At 61.2% G+C, this 17,475-nt stretch overlaps 2 protein-coding genes across 7 annotated transcripts in view; one reads left to right on the top strand and one right to left on the bottom strand.

The window, feature by feature from the left end:
* Aatk (apoptosis associated tyrosine kinase) overlaps window positions 1-9,437 on the top strand; it is a 36,069-nt gene extending 26,632 nt beyond the window's left edge. For 2 of the 4 annotated variants that reach the window (XM_055592039.1, XM_055592041.1), the window contains exons 4-14: window positions 616-695; window positions 912-1,030; window positions 1,165-1,252; window positions 1,696-1,829; window positions 3,249-3,333; window positions 3,418-3,539; window positions 4,071-4,220; window positions 4,444-7,012; window positions 7,089-7,236; window positions 7,373-7,573; window positions 8,334-9,437. In XM_055592039.1, the coding sequence (XP_055448014.1) occupies window positions 616-695; window positions 912-1,030; window positions 1,165-1,252; window positions 1,696-1,829; window positions 3,249-3,333; window positions 3,418-3,539; window positions 4,071-4,220; window positions 4,444-7,012; window positions 7,089-7,236; window positions 7,373-7,573; window positions 8,334-8,374 (3,737 nt within the window). In that variant the 3' untranslated portion in view covers window positions 8,375-9,437. The remainder of the gene's footprint in view (window positions 1-615; window positions 696-911; window positions 1,031-1,164; window positions 1,253-1,695; window positions 1,830-3,248; window positions 3,334-3,417; window positions 3,540-4,070; window positions 4,221-4,443; window positions 7,013-7,088; window positions 7,237-7,372; window positions 7,574-8,333) is intronic. The other 2 variants (XM_055592040.1, XM_055592042.1) reach the window with 2 other exon arrangements.
* A 583-nt stretch (window positions 9,438-10,020) lies between these two features.
* Baiap2 (BAR/IMD domain containing adaptor protein 2) overlaps window positions 10,021-17,475 on the bottom strand; it is a 64,061-nt gene continuing 56,606 nt past the window's right edge. Inside the window, exons 13-15 of one of the 3 annotated variants that reach the window (XM_055592038.1) lie at window positions 16,172-16,206; window positions 13,707-13,754; window positions 10,395-10,466 (exon numbers count right to left, since the gene is read on the bottom strand). In XM_055592038.1, coding sequence (XP_055448013.1) covers window positions 13,727-13,754; window positions 16,172-16,206 — 63 coding nt within the window. In that variant the 3' untranslated portion in view covers window positions 10,395-10,466; window positions 13,707-13,726. The other 2 variants (XM_055592036.1, XM_055592037.1) reach the window with 2 other exon arrangements.

Raw genomic sequence — 17,475 nt, 5'->3', positions numbered from 1 at the left:
TTCCTGGAGTCCCTCAGTCCCCAGGGGCCGCTGCCTTCCCCTGGCCTCTATTAGTGTGGGAGCAGAATTCAGAGAATCTGAGGGGCCTGAGTGGCGACAATGAGTCCTGGGCCTTTCCCTCTGCCCACGCTGACCCTTCTTCTCCAGTGACTTCACTCGGCCTGGTCTGCAGGGAGAATGGGCCCAGTGTGTCCCGTACAGGGCCGTGCCAAGCAGCCCCCAACAAAGGCGCCTTTGGCGTGACTGCTGTTTGAATGCCAGCCTGTGGCAGGGGTAGGGGGTGGGCCATCTTCCCAGGCCTCAGCACCAGCTTCTTGCCTCATCCAAACTGCCTTCCAGGCCCTGCTGTCTGGGCCTGGCTTATCTCTGTGGCTCTGGGCACTCCTCCCCAGGCTTGGTCAAATATGCCTGGACGGAGATTGGGATCTATGGCTCAGCTGACGGCAGCCACCCCAGAGCCTAAGAGACTCCGGCCCTTGACCCCAGCCCTTGACCCCAGCCCTCAAGTGCAGCTTGCACTTTTGCGGAGCCTCCCTGGGGGTCCTGGGAGCCTGGCAGGGAAGATAAGGAGGGGGCGGCGGCTAAGCACTTCCTGAGTCTTCGGTTTTACTCTAGTGCAACTTCTCAGGTCCACCGACCTGGGCCGGCACAGCCTCCTGTACCTAAAGGAGATCGGCCACGGCTGGTTTGGGAAGGTAAGGCCACCTCGGGGTGGTGGGTGTGGCCAGGTGTGGGGAGGGGCTCTCTCACATACCCTATGGACCCCAGAGGTGAGGAAGGAGGGAGCCTTGAAGGTGGGGCTCTAGCCAGAGGGCCTGGTGGGAAGCTGTAGGACCATCTGAGGCACCGGGAGCCAGATGACCCTCCCCGTGGAGACAGGAAGGGCCCTGGCCATGCTGTCGCATCGGCAGGTGTTCCTGGGGGAGGTGCACTCGGGCGTCAGTGGCACGCAGGTGGTGGTGAAGGAACTGAAGGCCAGCGCCAGCGTGCAGGAGCAGATGCAGTTCTTGGAGGAGGTGCAGCCCTACAGGTGGGTGGTAGGTGGGGGCAGAGGGGGGCGGGGCGACCAGCACCTGGGGAGCGGGCGGCTGCGGGCGGGGAGGGCAGTGCTCCGGCCCGGCTGCCCCGTCTCTGGCCCTCAGACTCAGATGCCCGCTCTTCCAGGGTCCTGCAGCACAGCAACCTGCTTCAGTGCCTGGCCCAGTGTGCCGAGGTGACCCCCTACCTGCTGGTCATGGAGTTCTGCCCGCTGGTAAGAGGCAGCATGCCCCCACCTCCCCCTCAGTCCTGTTCTAACCTGCTGTCTGAAGGGGCGTGCGAGGCCTTTCTGAGCTGGATTCCTCTTTCCTGTCCTGTTTGCTCTCAGAGGAGCCCTTAGAGAGGGGGAGCCCACAGCAGCAGGGGCAACACTGGGGGGCCCTGGGCCGGCCACAGGGCTCACACAGCTCCCGGGGCACAGGCTGCGGTGTCTCCTGGTCCCTTTACATGTACAGTTCTGGTGCCAGGCCAAGGCAGCTTGTGCTGAGGTCGCTTGGGGCGGAATTGAGATGTAGGCTTTTCCGAAACCCCCAGGAACACTAGGCCTGACAGCGGGCTGGTCCTCAGGTCACAGACCCGGATCTCCTGGGGTGGTGGCAGCCTTGCGCTGCGCTGGCAGCTGCGGCTAGCGGGTGGCCGTGTGTGCTCTCTTGGCAGGGGGACCTCAAAGGTTACCTACGGAGCTGCCGGGTGACAGAGCCCATTGCGCCTGACCCCCTGACCTTGCAGCGCATGGCGTGCGAGGTGGCATGTGGCGTCTTGCATCTGCATCGTCACAACTATGTGCACAGGTGAGGGCCAGTTCGGCTAGCCAGGCCGAGGCCACAGAACCCTGGCCCCCAGACGTGACGTCTCTGTACAAGAAGGCCATATGCTGATCCCATTCTTCAGGCCTCATGAACTGAGTGGCTACATCAAGTAGCCACTCTGCAGGGAATTTTATAATTCTTAAAATTGTGAAGACTAGTTGAGCATGGTGGCTCACACCTTTAAATCCCAGCATCCGGGAGGCAGAGGTAGGCAGATCTCTGTGAGTTCAAGTCCAGTCTGATCTACAGAGTGAGTTTCAGAATAGCCACTATGTAGAGAGACCATCACAAACTAAATAAACAAACTGTGAAGACCGAAGTTTGAAGCTCCCTTTGCAGATGATTAAACGGAGAAATCCATCCTGTCTACCATAGTGCCCAGCCATGCTTGGGTCCCCACGTCAGCCCCAGCCTCCCTCCCCGGGCCAGAGAGTGGCTGGGCTGGCCTGCAGTGGGTGGAGTGGCTCTGGCGGTCAAAAGACAGGCGGGACGGCCAGCCTCCCATGAGCGGGGCACGCGCTGGAAGAAGCGGAGAGGACAAGCCTGCCAGCCCGGCGCTGCACGGGCCGTCCTCCCCAACAATATCCTGGTGCTGAGTGATGACACAGGCGACTCCAGCATCAGTGATTTTGTTGAAGAGGGCAGCTGCCAGCCTCCTGGCCCGCCTGCTACCTAGCCCCAACTGCCCCAGCCATAGGCATGGCCACTCCACCAGCTGTGCCCTGGCCGGGATGGCTGCGTCTTCCCCCAGAGCCCTCAGCCTAACAGCAGCGTGGCAGACGCAGGCACACTCTGCACTGTGCCAAACACTCCGGCCGAGAAGGAGGGTGAACGCTGGCACCCCAGGCTTGCCACTGATCTGGAGGAGGGGCTGGGGTGACTCCCACACTTCACAGAAGGGTGCTTTGGGGTCCATCCTGTTCTAGAGCTCAGCTCCAGCTCTGCAGCAGGGCAGGCTCTAGAACTCGGGCTCTGCCTGCTGGCAGGACCCTCTGAGACTCTCCAGGCCTCGGTCTCCTCCTCAGCTCTAACCCTGGGCTTTGGGTGCTGCTGCGGTGCGGTGGGGTGGGAGGACGCCGGTCCTGAAAGGACCCTGCAGACACCTTGCCCTGTAGCTTGGGTAGGTCAGGAGGAGGTGCGAGGGGTCGCGGTCTAGAGCCAGTCAGGGATCTTGGAGCATCTTCCAACCTTGTTTTCACTGCCACATTCATGGTGCTGTGTAGACAGGCCTTCCAAAACAGCTAGTGCAGGGTGTGGGGCCAGGGCTGGGACACGACAGGGCCCCTCAGACATCCCTGCCTGCCTGCCTGTGCTCAGAAGCCAAACCGTGTGGGCAAAGGACCCCAGTGCTGGACTCCCTCAGGCCTGCACGCTTGGCTGATAGTGCTTCCCACCCTGCAGTGACCTGGCCCTGAGGAACTGCCTGCTAACGTCTGACCTGACGGTGAAGGTTGGGGACTACGGCCTGTCACACTGCAAATACAGGGTGAGTGAGGGCTGCCAGGGCCTGTGCTCAGGGGCGGCGCAAACTTGCTGGAGCTAAGTCCCATCCTGTCCCCGCATGCTGCAGGAAGACTACCTCATAACTGCTGACCAGCTGTGGGTGCCGCTGCGCTGGATCGCGCCCGAGCTGGTGGACGAGGTGCACGGCAACCTCTTGGTTGTGGATCAGACCAAGAGCAGCAATGTGTGGTGAGCGCGGGCAGGCGGAGTGTGGGGCAGGCTGGGGAGGGGGGTCAGATGGGGGGGGCTCCTGCTGGGCGGGCCCTGGCTGCTCTGGAGTGGGGATACCAGCTTTCAGCTCCGCCCTCTGCTCCAACATCCCCACCGCCCTCTCTGGCTAGGGTGCTGGCTGGCACCAGGGAAAGTGTGCCCATGCCTGTCACCCTGTGTGGCCTTATGAGGTTCCTTGTGGGCTACTAGTTCCAGCTGTTCATGGTGAGTGCTTGAGGTCCCTGTGCTGGTAGTCAAGAGTGTGGGGCCTCCAGGACACCCACCAATACTCCGGCCAAAGTGCACATTGAGGTTAAAAGCCCAGCGTGAGCTGCTGTCGTGAGCCATGTGTTCTCATGGGACACGGGGCCTTGGCTGGCACCTGTGCTGCTGGGGAGGAGCAGCTGCAGTGTAACGGGCTTGGGTCCTGGAGAGGCTGGGCCGATGACAGGCGTCCAGGGGCCCTGTGCAGCCTCGCTCAGCCATGCCTCGCTGTGGCTGCCCCTGCAGGTCGCTGGGTGTGACCATCTGGGAGCTCTTCGAGTTGGGCGCTCAGCCCTACCCCCAGCACTCGGACAGGCAGGTGCTGGCTTACGCCGTCCGAGAGCAGCAGCTGAAGCTGCCCAAGCCTCAGCTGCAGCTGGCCCTGTCTGATCGCTGGTGAGGATCCCGCCGCCCTGGACGGCAGGCCGGAGGGCGCAGGGGGCTGGTTGCTTCCCTCTCTGTGGCTCCTGGGTTGGGGACTTCCAGGGAACTCTCTGACCCCAACCTGATCCCAGGCTGCCCCCGGGGTACTTTGAGCATGGGGGACTGTGCCCAGAGGGCAGGTTATGCACCAGGCCTCCGCATGTGGCCAGGCCCACTCATGAGGGCCTCTCGGCAGGTACGAGGTGCTGCAGTTCTGCTGGCTGCAGCCAGAGCAGAGGCCCACGGCGGAAGAGGTCCATCTGCTGCTGTCCTACCTGTGCGCCAAGGGCACCACGGAGCTGGAGGAGGAATTTGAGCGCCGTTGGCGCTCCCTTCGGCCTGGGGGCAACACCGGCCTGGGGTCAGGCCCCACTGGCCCCACTGCCCCTGCTGACCTCACAGCGGCCTCGTCTTTCCCGCTGCTGGAGCAGTTCGCCAGCGACGGCTTCCGTGTGGACAGCGACGACGTGCTGACCGTAACAGAGACCAGTCACGGCCTCAACTTTGAATACAAGTGGGAGGCTGGCTGTGGCGCCGAGGCGTTCCCACCGGTAGGGGGCCCGCCCAGCCCAGGCTCCCCAGCACGCCTGCAGGAGCTGTGCGCCCCCGACAGCTCGCCCCCAGGGGTGGTGCCGGTCCTCAGTGCCCACAGCCCCTCAGTGGGCAGTGAGTACTTCATCCGCCTGGAGGGGGCAGAGCCTGCCGCTGGCCACGATCCGGACTGTGCCGGCTGTGCGCCCAGCCCCCAAGCTGTGCCTGGCCAAGCCGACAACTCGGAGGACAGCACCACTGCCTCTCTTGTCATGGAGCCCCTGCTGGGCCACGCACCCCCTGCCGGGGGCCTGTGGGGCCCCTGCGACCACCATTCACGAAGGAGGCGAGAGCCGCCCTGCCCCTCACGGTCCCCTTCTCCTGGGACCCCGATGTTGCCGTCTGAAGACATAGACTGGGGTGTGGCTACCTTCTGCCCACCCTTCTTTGATGACCCACTGGGTGCATCACCCTCCGGGAGTCCTGGGGCACAGCTGTCCCCCGGTGACGAGGGGCTGGGGGAGGGAAGGGCAGGGAGGGCTGCCCGCTGTGGGCACTGGAGCTCTAACACGTCAGCCAACAACAACAGCGGCAGCCGAGACCCCGAATCCTGGGATCCCGGCTACGTGAGCAGCTTCACAGACAGCTACAGAGACGACTGCTCCAGCCTAGAGCAAACCCCTCGGGCCTCCCCGGAGCTGGGCCCCGCCCTGTCCCCGGAGGACCCCGGAGAATGTCTGCCTGGGCTAGCAGCAGCCTCCCCGGGTCCCGAGCCAAGCCGCTGCCTCAGCCTGCTTCCTCTGTGTCCTGCCAAAGGCCTGGCACCTGCTGCCTGCCTCGTCACATCCTCCTGGACCGAGGCGGCTGTCGGCGGGGGGCACAACCCCCACATGGAACCCAAACTTGCCCAGGAGGCGGAGGGCTTGGCCGGGCCCCAGCTACCCCTTCCGTCTGTACCCTCCCCATCCCGTGAAGGAGCCTGGCTTCCCTCGGAGGAGGCGAGCGCTCCCCACATCCTGCCTGCCTCCCCTACACCCGCTGCTGGCAGCCGGGTGACCTTCCCGAAGCCGGCCCCCACCCTGGACAGCAGCAGCAGTCCTCTGGGGCTTGAGGCACCCAGCAGTGGCGATGAGGACACTATGGAGGAGATGACGTCAGGGGTCTTCACCGACCTGCCCAGCGACGGCCCCCGCCCCGAGAAGCCAGGCACCACCGTGCCGGCCTTGCAGTGCCTGCAGAAGCAGGCAGGGACCCCCGACTCCCTGGACTCTCTGGACATCCCGTCCTCAGCCAGCGACAGTGGCCGTGAGGTCTTGAGTGCATCAGCTGCCGGTCCCGCTGGTGGCCAGCCCCGGGCCATGGACAGTGGCTATGACACGGAGAACTATGAGTCTCCTGAGTTTGTACTCAAGGAGGCCCATGAGGCGAGTGATTCTGAGGCCTTCGGGGAGCTAGCCTCAGAGGGGGAGAGCCCAGGGCCCGAGACTCTGCTCTCTGCCTCCCTTGGGGGCCTCAGCAAAAAGAACCCCTACCGAGACTCCGCCTACTTCTCAGACCTGGATGCTGAGTCCGAACCCACCTTTGGCCCTGAGAAGCTCAGTGGGGCCCAGGACTCCCCAGTGGCGCAAGACCTGAAGAGCTCACCCAGCCCAGGACATCAGGCTGCGCAGGCTCTTCCCAGGCCTGATGGGCCCAGGGAGGTGCTGCCCCCCCCACAGCAGGCGGAGGAGCCCTTGCCGGTCGGCCCCAGGCCAGAGCCTCTTGGGGCTCAAAGCCCAGCTGAGGTGCAGCCTGTGCCCAGCCCTGCACGTTCCAAGTGTTTCCTGCTGACCTCAGTCCCGCCTAGCTCTGACCCCGTGGGCCGCCCAGGACAGCTGCCGGGGACAGCTCAGCTGGGGCGGGCGGGGAGTCCTAGCAGACCCAGGTCCCCGCTCTGCCTGGCCCTGCCTGGCCACCCTGGGGCTGCGGAGGGCCGGCCAGAGGACGAAGAGGACAGCGAGGACAGCGATGAATCTGACGAGGAGCTCCGATGCTACAGTGTGCGGGAGCCCAGTGAGGACAGCGAGGAGGAGCCGGCGGTGCCGGTGGTAGTGGCCGAGAGCCAGAGCGCCCGGAACCTGCGGAGCCTGCTCAAGATGCCCAGCCTGCTGTCGGAGGCCTTCTGCGAGGACCTGGAGCGCAAGAAGAAGGCCGTGTCCTTCTTTGACGACGTCACGGTCTACCTCTTCGACCAGGTGGGCTGCCGCTGTGGGCATGCGCAGGGCGGGGACGGGGTGGGCAGCCGAGTCACGTGGTGCTCTGCCCCTCCAGGAGAGCCCCACCCGAGAGGCTGGGGAGCCCTTCCCCACCGCGAAGGAACCTCTTCCCACGTTCCTGGAGGGTAGCCCCGGCTCACCCAGTGCCCCCGGCCTGCCGCAGGGGGCTGACCACTTGCCCGACAGCTCCACTCCTGAACAGGGTGAGCCAGGTGCTGGGGCCAGAGCGTGACATCGCCGTCACGAGAGGGCTGGGTTCAAAATGTGCTATCAGCTGAAGCAGGGGCCGGGGGGCCGGGGCGTGACCGAGCAGAAGTGACTTCTTGGCCTGACTTGCAGGCAGTACGTTCGAATGGGATGCCGATTTCCCACTGGTACCTGGCAAGGCGGCCTTGGTGGCGACACTGGACTCGGCCGACCCTGTCCTGGCCACGCCCCCCACGCCGGTGGCGCCCTTCTCACGTTTCACGGTGTCACCCACACCCGCCTCCCGCTTCTCCATCACCCACGTATCTGACGCAGATGCCCAGTCGGTGGGAGGTAGGTGCGGAGGGGCTGAGGTGGAGCAGAGAGGCACTGTGAGTGGGCGCCCGTGAGGGGTGCCGGTGGAGGAGGCCTGGTGGCCTCTGGTCTGCGGGACGTTGCCCTGTTAACAGCGTTTCCCTCCTGGTCTCTGGGCCCCAGGACCCGCCCACCCTCTGCCCGCTCTATCCTCCGCAGCAGGCTGCTGGGCACTTGTTCTGCTCAGCCCGATGCTGCCCTCCCACAGCTTACTAGAACGTTCCCGGAGTGGTGGGTCCTACCGCCATCTGCGGCGTGGCTCTGAGCTTCTTGCTCAGAGTGCCTGGTACCCAGGCAGGGGCACCACAGCCCATCTGCCATGTGCCCGCTCACTGCCTGCACCAGGGAAGGCTTCTCTCTGCCGGGTTTCGCTCCCTCACAGTTTTGACCAGTCCTTTCTGCCTGCTTCTCCTCCTCGGAGACCTCTTCCCCAGCTGCCCTGCCTGTGGTGGCCTGGAGGGGAAAGGTCATCATCCTTGTCCCTGGCTCAGGGAGACCACTGCATGGCTCCGACCACGCCCTCTTTGTTTGGGGCATGTGTACCCAGACATGGAGGGCATTTGCTAAACATTGTTGGCTCTGGATCTGGGTAACCTGGGAAAGAGAAATGGGTTCATCCCCCATCTAGTTCAGACCTACCAGTGGGCCGACCAGGTAGTTGTGAGGGTGGGTGAGTTTTGGTGTGAGAGAACTTGTGTGTGTTATCTCCCCATATGCTCACATGTACCCCCTTTGCCAGGCCCAGCAGCAGCTGCTGGGGGCCGATACGCAGAGGCTTGAGACCCAAGTAGTCCCGCTGTTCAGAGGCTGGCCTCACTGGAGCCCCTGTCATCCTGTCCAGGCAGCAGCAAGGATGGTGACTGGGACTGAATGGGGATCGTGAGCACCGGAGAAGCAGGCCTATATCTAGCCCTGGACGCGTTGGGCTGTGTACCTCCTCCGTGCTGCCCTGAAGGCAGAGTGTGCCCTGGGTGGACCCTGGGGTTTGCTGCAGCCTCTGGAGATACCTACAGCCTGAGGGCCTGTGGGTGTCTGTAAGCATATACGTACACACTCAAGGAGGACACCGGGACCCTGGGTGTCTTCTCCATTCCTGGGCACTCCCCCCGACCCCCCACTTCAGCCACTCTTCCTATACGGCTGGTGGTGGTGAACTGGCCTCAGGCAGGACCATGCGGCAAGGGCCCACATGCCCTGTTGCGTAGGTCCCTGCTATGTGTTCAAAGGATCCCTGGCAGGTTTCAAGATGGCTTTAAGCCTGCAGGTCCTTTTTGCCCGCCCCCCCCCTTCTTACCCGGGTCTAGGTGTACTCAGAGCAAAGATGGACCCTTGGGCTCCAAGCCCCTATCTCAGAGTCCTGGCTACTTCCCCTTCACTGCCTCTGCAGAAGCCCTCCCCCGTAGGCTCTGTCTGGATCACTCCGGTCTAGTCCCGCCGAGTAGCAGAGGTTCCCAGGCTGTAGCCGGATTGCCTTGGAGGTGGTGGCTGGAGGGTGGTGTGGGCAGAGCCGTGCCTGCCCACACCCTGGTGGCTACGGGAGACTTGGGTGTGCCCTACAGCCACTGTGGGGCTCCTGCCTGCAGGCAGGGCTGGGAGGAGATAGGGCTGGGGTAGGCAGGACAGGGAATATTTTTGTAACTTGCTGGAGTGAATGGAAATGGGGTGATTCTAAGTTATTGTTGCCAAAGACATGTAAAGTATACTGTTGCTTTGGGTTGGGCAATGTCTTTTGTGTTGTTTGTTTTTAGTTTGAGGCTTAGGACGCTGGTGCAATGACTTTCTTGTTCCTTGTTTTTTAAGAGAAACCAAGCTAAGAAAAAAAAAAAAAACAAAAAAAACAAAACGGCCTCCATGCTCCCTGTTTTCTTTGGGGGTCTGTAACACCCTGGGGATGGAAGGTGGAGAACTCAGCTGTCACCCCTGCCCTTGGGGCCCCGTGTGCCAGGTGAGCGCCTCCCGCCTCTCCACTGCCCCTCGGTGGCCCTTAGGTCTGATGAAAGAAGAGCTCAGAGCAGCCTTCTGCCTGGCTTCTGTCCTAAGCCCAGCAGCAGTGCATGGAGGCAGGAGATTGGCAACGGGACTCTACGCTCCTACTCTGCCCTGTCCTGGGCTAGCTTGTGTGCCTAGCCTGTGGGTAGGCGGGCCAGCCTGGACATCTACCTAACAGGCAGGGGGCTCCAGAGCTTTTCTTGGGGGAAACTGATGACAGAGCCTGGGTCTTCTCCATGCCCTAGAACTTTCATCATCACGTGGCTACATCCAAACAGAGCTGAGGAAGCTTTATCAAGGGCCTACTTTTCAGCTGAAGCAGCCGGAGAGCTGGGCTCTTGTCCACGCAACAGCATAGCTGTGCTCATGATAAACTGCTTACAGGGAACAGCTGCACCCCAGCCATGCCCCCAAGCTAACAGGTCACACACCGCAGGTAGGTAGCTACATGTTTATTGACCAGACACTTGTGAGCTAAAACATTTCTTTAAAAAAGAAAAAGATCAGCATGGGAATAGGCTCCCTTCCAGCTACACGCTGGCATAACATCCTGTGCTCAGAGGCACTCAAGGCTCCGCAGCTGGGGGCAGGGATGCTTGCCCCCAAGTGCCAGCCCCTGTGTTGGGGTAAAACCATGACCAGTGGAAAGCCACTGACCTCGAGGCAGCCACCTCCAGAACCTGGGATCCAGCCCAGGCTGGGCCAGTGCGAGACAGAGCTGGGGAGGGGCAGGGCGGTCTTCTCCGGACGGGAACACGCCGTGGCCACTCTCAGCTGGTGGGTGGGGAGAGAGAGGCGATACGGGCCAGCCCGTCAGCTGAGCAGAGGGGCTGATCTGTCATTGGTCACTGTTGGTTTCAGATGGACGTTGGCGAAGGGATTCCTGGGGAGAGAAGAGCAGTTTCAGCTTGGTGGCTGCCCCGGCTAAGCTGTGCCACCAGGCTACTCCTGGGGGTCCCGGCCTAGATCCCAATGGCCCATTCTCAGAGCCGGGGCTGGAGCCGGGAGCTGTGCTAGCCCCTAGCACAGCTCCCCACCGTCACCTTACCCGGCCAGGCAGGGCGGCAGAGTGGACAGGATGGTGAGGATTAGCTGTTCCCTTCCCAACCCGGGCTGGAGGACGGGACCACATTCTTAATGTTAAGTCTGAATCCCCGCAGGAAGCCTGCTGCAGTCTGGTGAACCCCCAGCCCCAGGTTGAGCCCAAGGAGTGGTTCTGCTCCCGTGCACAAGAGAACGCAGCCCAGCAGGCCACACAAACCCGCCCAGGCATGCAGGGCGCCACAGGAGGCACGCTGGGACATGTAGACATGACACACACAAGGCACACGTGCCCTGACTCCACAGGCCGGGGATGAGTACCATGGCCACTGCCTCGGCCAGATGACCACTTCCTCTGCCGAGGGCCTACTGCTTCCCGACTGGTGGCTGAGCCACCCGGGGACCCCTTGGGCCATAGCTGATACACGAACAAGACTCAAGACAAGAAGTACAAATGAAACAAATGAGCGTGGATGGGCTGCCCTGGACCAGCCCTCCCGGCAGCCTGTTCTGCAGTCCCTGTCAGGCTTGAGCAGGCCCACCCCAGTGGGAATAGCACAGGGCAGCAGGTGGGAGGGGGCAGGCAGCTCTTGCAGCGACAGCACAAATGGCACGTGGACATGGGGACTCGAAAGGCACAAAACGGCACTTCCAGGGAAGCGTGCTTGGCTCTATAGCCATTACCTGGAATGGGGTCACCTCTGGCCCTGGTGGGTTCACAGAAGCCCGGGGGCTGGTGGTAGGCCCAGGGTGGGCGAGCAGGCTCTCCATCCAGGCTCCCCAGAAGACCCACATAGGTAGGCTCTCACCCTACATTTTCCTGAAGATGACACTAAGATCTGAAACACTTGGACCGTGAGGTTTTAGAAGGGGAAGCACGGGGTGGCACAGTCCCTGGCAGCTGCCTCCTACAGGTGATGCCTGTGGCTCCACTGCTGCTCAGCTCCGCTGAGAGCCAGAGAGCAAGGGCCCCCATCTGCTCTGCCCTGTGCCAGGCTTCTGCGTGGTGCAGATGGCTGCACACCCTCACTGTGGCTGCAGAGGAGAGGCTCGTGGTGTGCGATGCGCGCCCTGCTATTGTCCTTGGCCCACCCCAGATTCTACAGAAGGGCAGAGGCAACACCTGGGGAGACTGGGAATGAGGACAGGTCTTCCTGTTGAGGGAATGCGACAGGGCAGGGCAGCAAGCGGGCTGCCTCAGCTCCCAAGACAGACCAGCTGAGGTGTCTGCGGAACGTGCCTCACTCCCGTCCCCCGTGGCTCACACCGTAACTCACCCAGTCTATCGCCAAGCTAGGACCAGAACGGAGGCTCAGAACCAGAGGGTCCTGCCCAAGAGCTCTCAAACACTACCCCCCCCCAAAGCCATAGGGCCATGCGGAGCACGGAAAAGCACCTACAGAGGCCAACGCCACTGTACAGCCTTTCTCTGCATGTTTCCTTCTAAAGACACCCAAGTGGACTGGTGACATCGCCCTGCAGCGGACACAGCCAGTGTGTGCGCCCAGCAAAGACTGTCACCGAGAGTGAGAGGACCAGACATCCAGGCCCTGGGACCCCGAGATGACACCAGTAGTGGAGCGGGTGCCAGCTCCTCCCAGACCTGCAGCCAGCTCCGAACAACACTGTGACCAGAACCCTGGAGAACCCGCTCCCTGCGGCATCACAGCCGGCCTCCCGCCTCACTTTCACTGTTTTCCTCAGCAACCATGGAACAAGAACACAGGTGCTACCAAGAACAAGGCCTCATGCGGACTTGTTTCCATCTCTCCTACCCACGCAGAACCAAGCCACAGGTGGTGGCAACCCTCCTGCAGGCCACATTCAGGGTGAAGCTGTGTGTGAGTGGACGCCCCTCGGTAACCACAGGTAGCTCTGCCATACCCACTTTAGCTCCGCTAGGTCAGCTGGGAGGCCAGGCAGACTGGCCGGGAACTGCCGGGCAGGGCCACACAGCAGCACTGGGCTGAGTTTGCGGCCCTGTTCTGCCCTGAGTCCAACATATCCAAGTCCCAGTCCTGGCACACACAAGGGACCTGGTTGCAGGGAGAGGCTGCACCAGCCTCCTTGAGCGTTTTCTCAAGCCTCTGTAAGACCAGGACGACATGGCCCTTAACTGGCTTCGTGGGACCCTGGGACAGTGAGGTGTGAGCAGAGATGGGCAGCAGGCGTGAGCTGCCAAGGGAACATCTTGGGCATGGAGATAGAAAGTAGGCGGCCCAGAGCCAGCCGCAGCCATTTCATCCTCTGTGCAAACCCTAGCAGAACTATGGAACTCACGTTAGACACCCAAGAAGACAGGAACAGCAGGGCTCTGGGCCCTGGGCCTGCCTGAGTAGTCTGGCTGCCCGTGGGGTGGGATACAGCACTGTGACTCTCAGGGAGACAACGGCCACCCCTGTTAAGGGGCACAGGTCGTTGACGTCTCGTGCCACCCTCTCTGTAGTGTAGGAAGGGACTAAAAGCCCCTAACCCTGAGGCGGATGACACACAGTAGTGCCCTCCTTCAGGGCCCAGGTGGCCCACCTTGGCCCACTTCTCCCACACCAAGGGAAAAGCAGCCTGGCCAGCGTTTTATAGCCATTTGGGGAGGCAGAGGGAACAAGAGGCAAGATCTGACAGCAAGGACCACCTGACCCTAGGCCCAAGGCTCTATGCAGCTACGGTACTCAACAGTTAGACTCATGAGCAACCCCCACGGCACCCCAGAGGAACACCCAGGTACGTGCTGTGTGACTTGGGGGGCTGTCCCCCCAGGGCACCCTGGACTGTGACAAAGCACCCTGCAGGGTAGGAGAGAGCAGGTCTGGACCAGGCCCGTGCTCGGCAGCGAAGGCAGAGACGGGGCAGAGTTGGAACCACAAGCCTCCAGGCAGAAGGAAGGTAGGAGAACCACAAGCCCAAAGAAAGGACCGGTGGAAGGAAGGCCCAGCGCCCTCAGCAAGGCAGCGAGGCAGACCCCCTGCCCTGCCAGGCAGCCAGGCAGGAGACCCCTCCTGTGGAGGCTGTCCTGACTCAGGCCAGAGGGTCTAGCCACAGACACTACAGATGCACAGATGGGCAAAAGACCAGGGCGACTTACTAACGCTAGTCAGGGGCAGCTCAGAATCTGGCCACTTCGACATCAGCACTGTAAGGAAACACAAGGCTTGTTGGTAAAGCTAGAGCACAGATGAGCAGGTGAAGCCTGCCAGGAAGGGTCCTGCAGTCCTCGGGCACACAACTCCACCTGCTGGCCAGAAAAGGGGGACTGAAGGGCGCGCCACTCTTGCTGGAGTCGGCACCAAGGCCTTCGGGCCCTGCTTCCTCAGCCACCAAGGCCACCCAGGCATCATTTGTGAGAGACAAAACCAGTAGCTGTGGAGTCCATGTGCCTGTCTCTAAAGCCATCACCAGCCGGGCTCGCACTATCTGTAAGCCTAGGTTGTTCTGGGGAGTGATCTGCTGGTGAGAGGCTGAAGACGGGCTGCAGGCTGGGGTACACTGTGGCGTGGCCTGGCCCATACAGCCCCAACACATGCCAGGGAGCTGAAAGGAGGCACTAAAGCAACTCAGTGCAATAAATAAAACCTTTATTCCAACAGTTAACCGCAGTACAGGGCACAGTTCAGATTTTTAAAAAAAAGGAAAGGAAAAAGGAAAAAAATATTTTTTAGCACTTTACATCTCCATACAAGTTTGCTGCTTTGTGTCTACATTCATCCATTGCACATGGAATCCCTGGATTGAAAATCTTTAGCAAAATTAGAACAGCAGAGAGTTCTTTACACAGGTCCAGGTTCTGGCTGTGTTCTCCTTAAATACAAAACGGGTCTGTCTGTGTCTGAGCTGCTGCTGTCAGACTGGCCCAGCCACGCCCTAGTCCTCGGCAGGCTTTCGCTAACCACATCAGAGGCGCGTCCACAGCTTCCCAAGGGCCCCCGCCAGCTGCGGGGCCGAGCCCACTGGGCCTTGGGCTCCACTGCCCAGAATTCAGTGTGTGAAGAGACAAAACCAGTAGCCACTGAGTCCAGTGTGCTTGTTTCTAAAGTCACCAAGACACACAAAAGATGAGAGTGCTTAGGAGCAGGGCCAGGTCCTGCCTCTCTCCCTGCAGCCCTGCCAGGCTGGCCGCGCATACCAAGCCTCTGTGGCCCAGGGGCAGCAGGTAGCCGTGATTCCCTCAAAGGCTGGTTACTGAAACGATTCCCCAAAAGTATGTGTGTGGATGGATGGGTGGGGTTGGTCTTGAGGTCTTTGGAATGTTCGCATGTGGCCGGGCAGCACCTGCTCTTGCCTCCAGCTCCCGCCAGGGCACTGCATGAGGTAACGCCACCCTGTGTCAGGGCGCCACACTCTGGCCTACGTACACCTGCCCGGCGGTTTCCCGAGGAAAGAAGCCCAGTGCCTGGCTTGTGGAACGGGCAGGCCTGGCTGGGGCCGCAGCCTCCCTCACAGGAGTGGCCAGCTTCCTCAGGAGGTGCTCAAGTGCCCACGCCCCTTTTCTCGGCGCAGCCCTTGGAAGGGGCCTGAGGCAGGTCAAGGTCCCTGGGCTTGGGCCCCCAGGACCCTAGGTCCCTTCCTGTTCTAGAAGACGCCAGCACTCTGGGGTCAGATGCAGAATAACAGTACGTACACCGGAGGCCATGCATATCTGTTTTTGTTTTTAGGAAAAAAAAGTCCTTTTTTCCTGTTTTTTCCTTTTTTCTTTTTTTTTTTTAAAGATTTTTTTTTTTTTTTTTCAAACTCTAGCCCTGGCTCATGGCCAGCCTTAGAAAAGGGATGTGCGTCGTGAACACCACAGGGCTAGGGCAGCAGGTGAGGATGCTGCTTTGCCGCCCAGCCAGCTGGCCCCACCTAGCAGTTACTGCTCAAGGCTGGGGACGCCTGTTGGGGGCATGAGCACAGGGGTGCAGGGAGCAGCACCATGGACCCTGGGGGATTTCAGAGTCTGGGATCACCAACCAAAAGGCAGGAGCGGGTGGGAAAGAAAACAACCCAAGAACAAACCAACGAGAGCTGAGGAGGGAACCGGTGGAGACTGGGGGCTCTTCAGAAAGCTGCCTGGGTCAGCGTCCTCACACTGTGGACACCAGCGTGCCACTGCCACTGTGGAACAAAGCACAGGACAGCTGCCCAGATGCATGCCCACCGCCAGCCAGAGGCAGCGGCCCTGGCCAGCCAGCAGCCAGGCTACCCGGCCTCTGGGAGGATGGTGAAGCCAGGACAAGACTGTGTCCGGGGGAGCAGCTTTAGCCCTCAGTAAGGGTCCTACCTGGTTCTAAGGAGAAGTGGCCTGCAGGTGCACTGACCACCCTCCCCAACGCTGCCCTGCCTACTGGGATGGTCACAGCAGGCCAGGATACCAAGAGCCAGCAGGATGAAGGATGCGCTCGCTCTATTCAGGTTGAGCAGAGTGGGAGCCCAGGAGGGGTGGGAGAGGAACTCTGGTGGCAGGCTCAGGGTTCCCAGATAAGAAAAGCCAGTTTCCCGGGCCCAAGGGAGAGGGACCCTGACCAAGCCCGTGGCCGCCCACCCGCAGGCCCAGTGAAGCCCGAAGCCTCTTACCTGCTCACAGACCGTGCCCCGTAGTCATCCAGACCCTGGGGAGCAGAGACAGAGAGGTCAGCGTGGGTGCCAGAGACTAAGGGCACACCCTTACTGACAGTGGGTCCCTAGCTCGGCCCTCATAAAGATGGGTCTGCCCCTGTTGAGGCCCAGCTGGGGTCCCCAGGAAGCTGGCCCCTTCCCCACCACCGCTCTCTGGTTGCAGTGGTCGGGGACCTCTCCAGGGATGATTGTTCCAAATGGTGACATGATGTGCTGACCTCTCACATTCACAAGGATGCCTCCCATCTGGCCAGAGGGAGACTGGATCGCCTTCACTTTAAATGTCTCCCATGCAGTGGGGCTTCCCCCAGAAAGAGTTTCTGTGGGGACAGTGAAGGGAGGCCAGGGGTCTCAGCAGGTAGGGGCCCTTCCTGGAAAGTCAGGGACTTTGGCAGGTTGCTTTAGGAGACCAGTGCTTACCGGCCCGCAAACACAGAAGCCTGGGCTGGCTCTGAGCTGTGTATCCTGCTCAGGAGGAGACACTTGGGCACGGACTGAGGCTAGCTGCAGACGGCTGCCCGTCTCCAACAGGTGGGCTTAGCATAAGGGGTGGTGGAATCACCATTGGCCTTCACAGCCAGTCGCTGCCCAGAGGCTGGCCTATGCCCAGGTCCATAACTCCAACCAGGTAAGACTGGACAGCCGGCTGCCACTGCATGCTCCGAACACCAGCTCCAGTGCAGCTCTGCCCCAGAAGGTGCTCGCTGAGGACTGTTACAATCTAGACCTCCTCAGACTCAAGCCCAGATCACATTCACAGAGCCTGAACTGCAGGCTCCGGAGGCAGCGCTGCCAACGCTTCCCCATCCTCTGGGTCAGGACAGTAAGGCCAGAGGGAGGATCTTGCCTGCCTCCAACAGGACTGTACCTCCTCGGGTCACATGGTCAACAGTGCGCCTCAGATATTGGGGCACAGTGATGGTTCTCAGGTGGCTCAAGACTTGGAAATGGGGTTCTCTTTCTTTCTCTCTATCCAAGTAGAGGCCCTGCCCTAGAACCAGAGTCAAAGGCAAGCTGCTGTCCCTTCTACCCCATCTTTCACACTTGAGTCCCAGGTTTACAGGAGCCACTATAGAGCCCCACAGCTCTGTTCCACACTCAAAACCCAGCCCAGCCTGGACGTATGACTTGACAGGGGTTTGCCAGAGACTCTTCCCAGGTCCTAAAGGCCTTAGCCAGCTACCTATGGCCTCGAGCTAAGTCCTGGGCAGCCGCAGGTCACGATACCAGCGGGATGTGACCAAGCACCCTGTAGCTCTAAT

This window comes from Psammomys obesus, unplaced genomic scaffold (genome assembly GCF_907164565.1).
Source record: "Psammomys obesus unplaced genomic scaffold, mPsaObe1.curated_primary_1811, whole genome shotgun sequence".
Taxonomy (NCBI): domain Eukaryota; kingdom Metazoa; phylum Chordata; class Mammalia; order Rodentia; family Muridae; genus Psammomys; species Psammomys obesus.
Note: the sequence above shows the minus strand (reverse complement) of the source record. Positions and strands in the feature narration are given on the sequence as shown.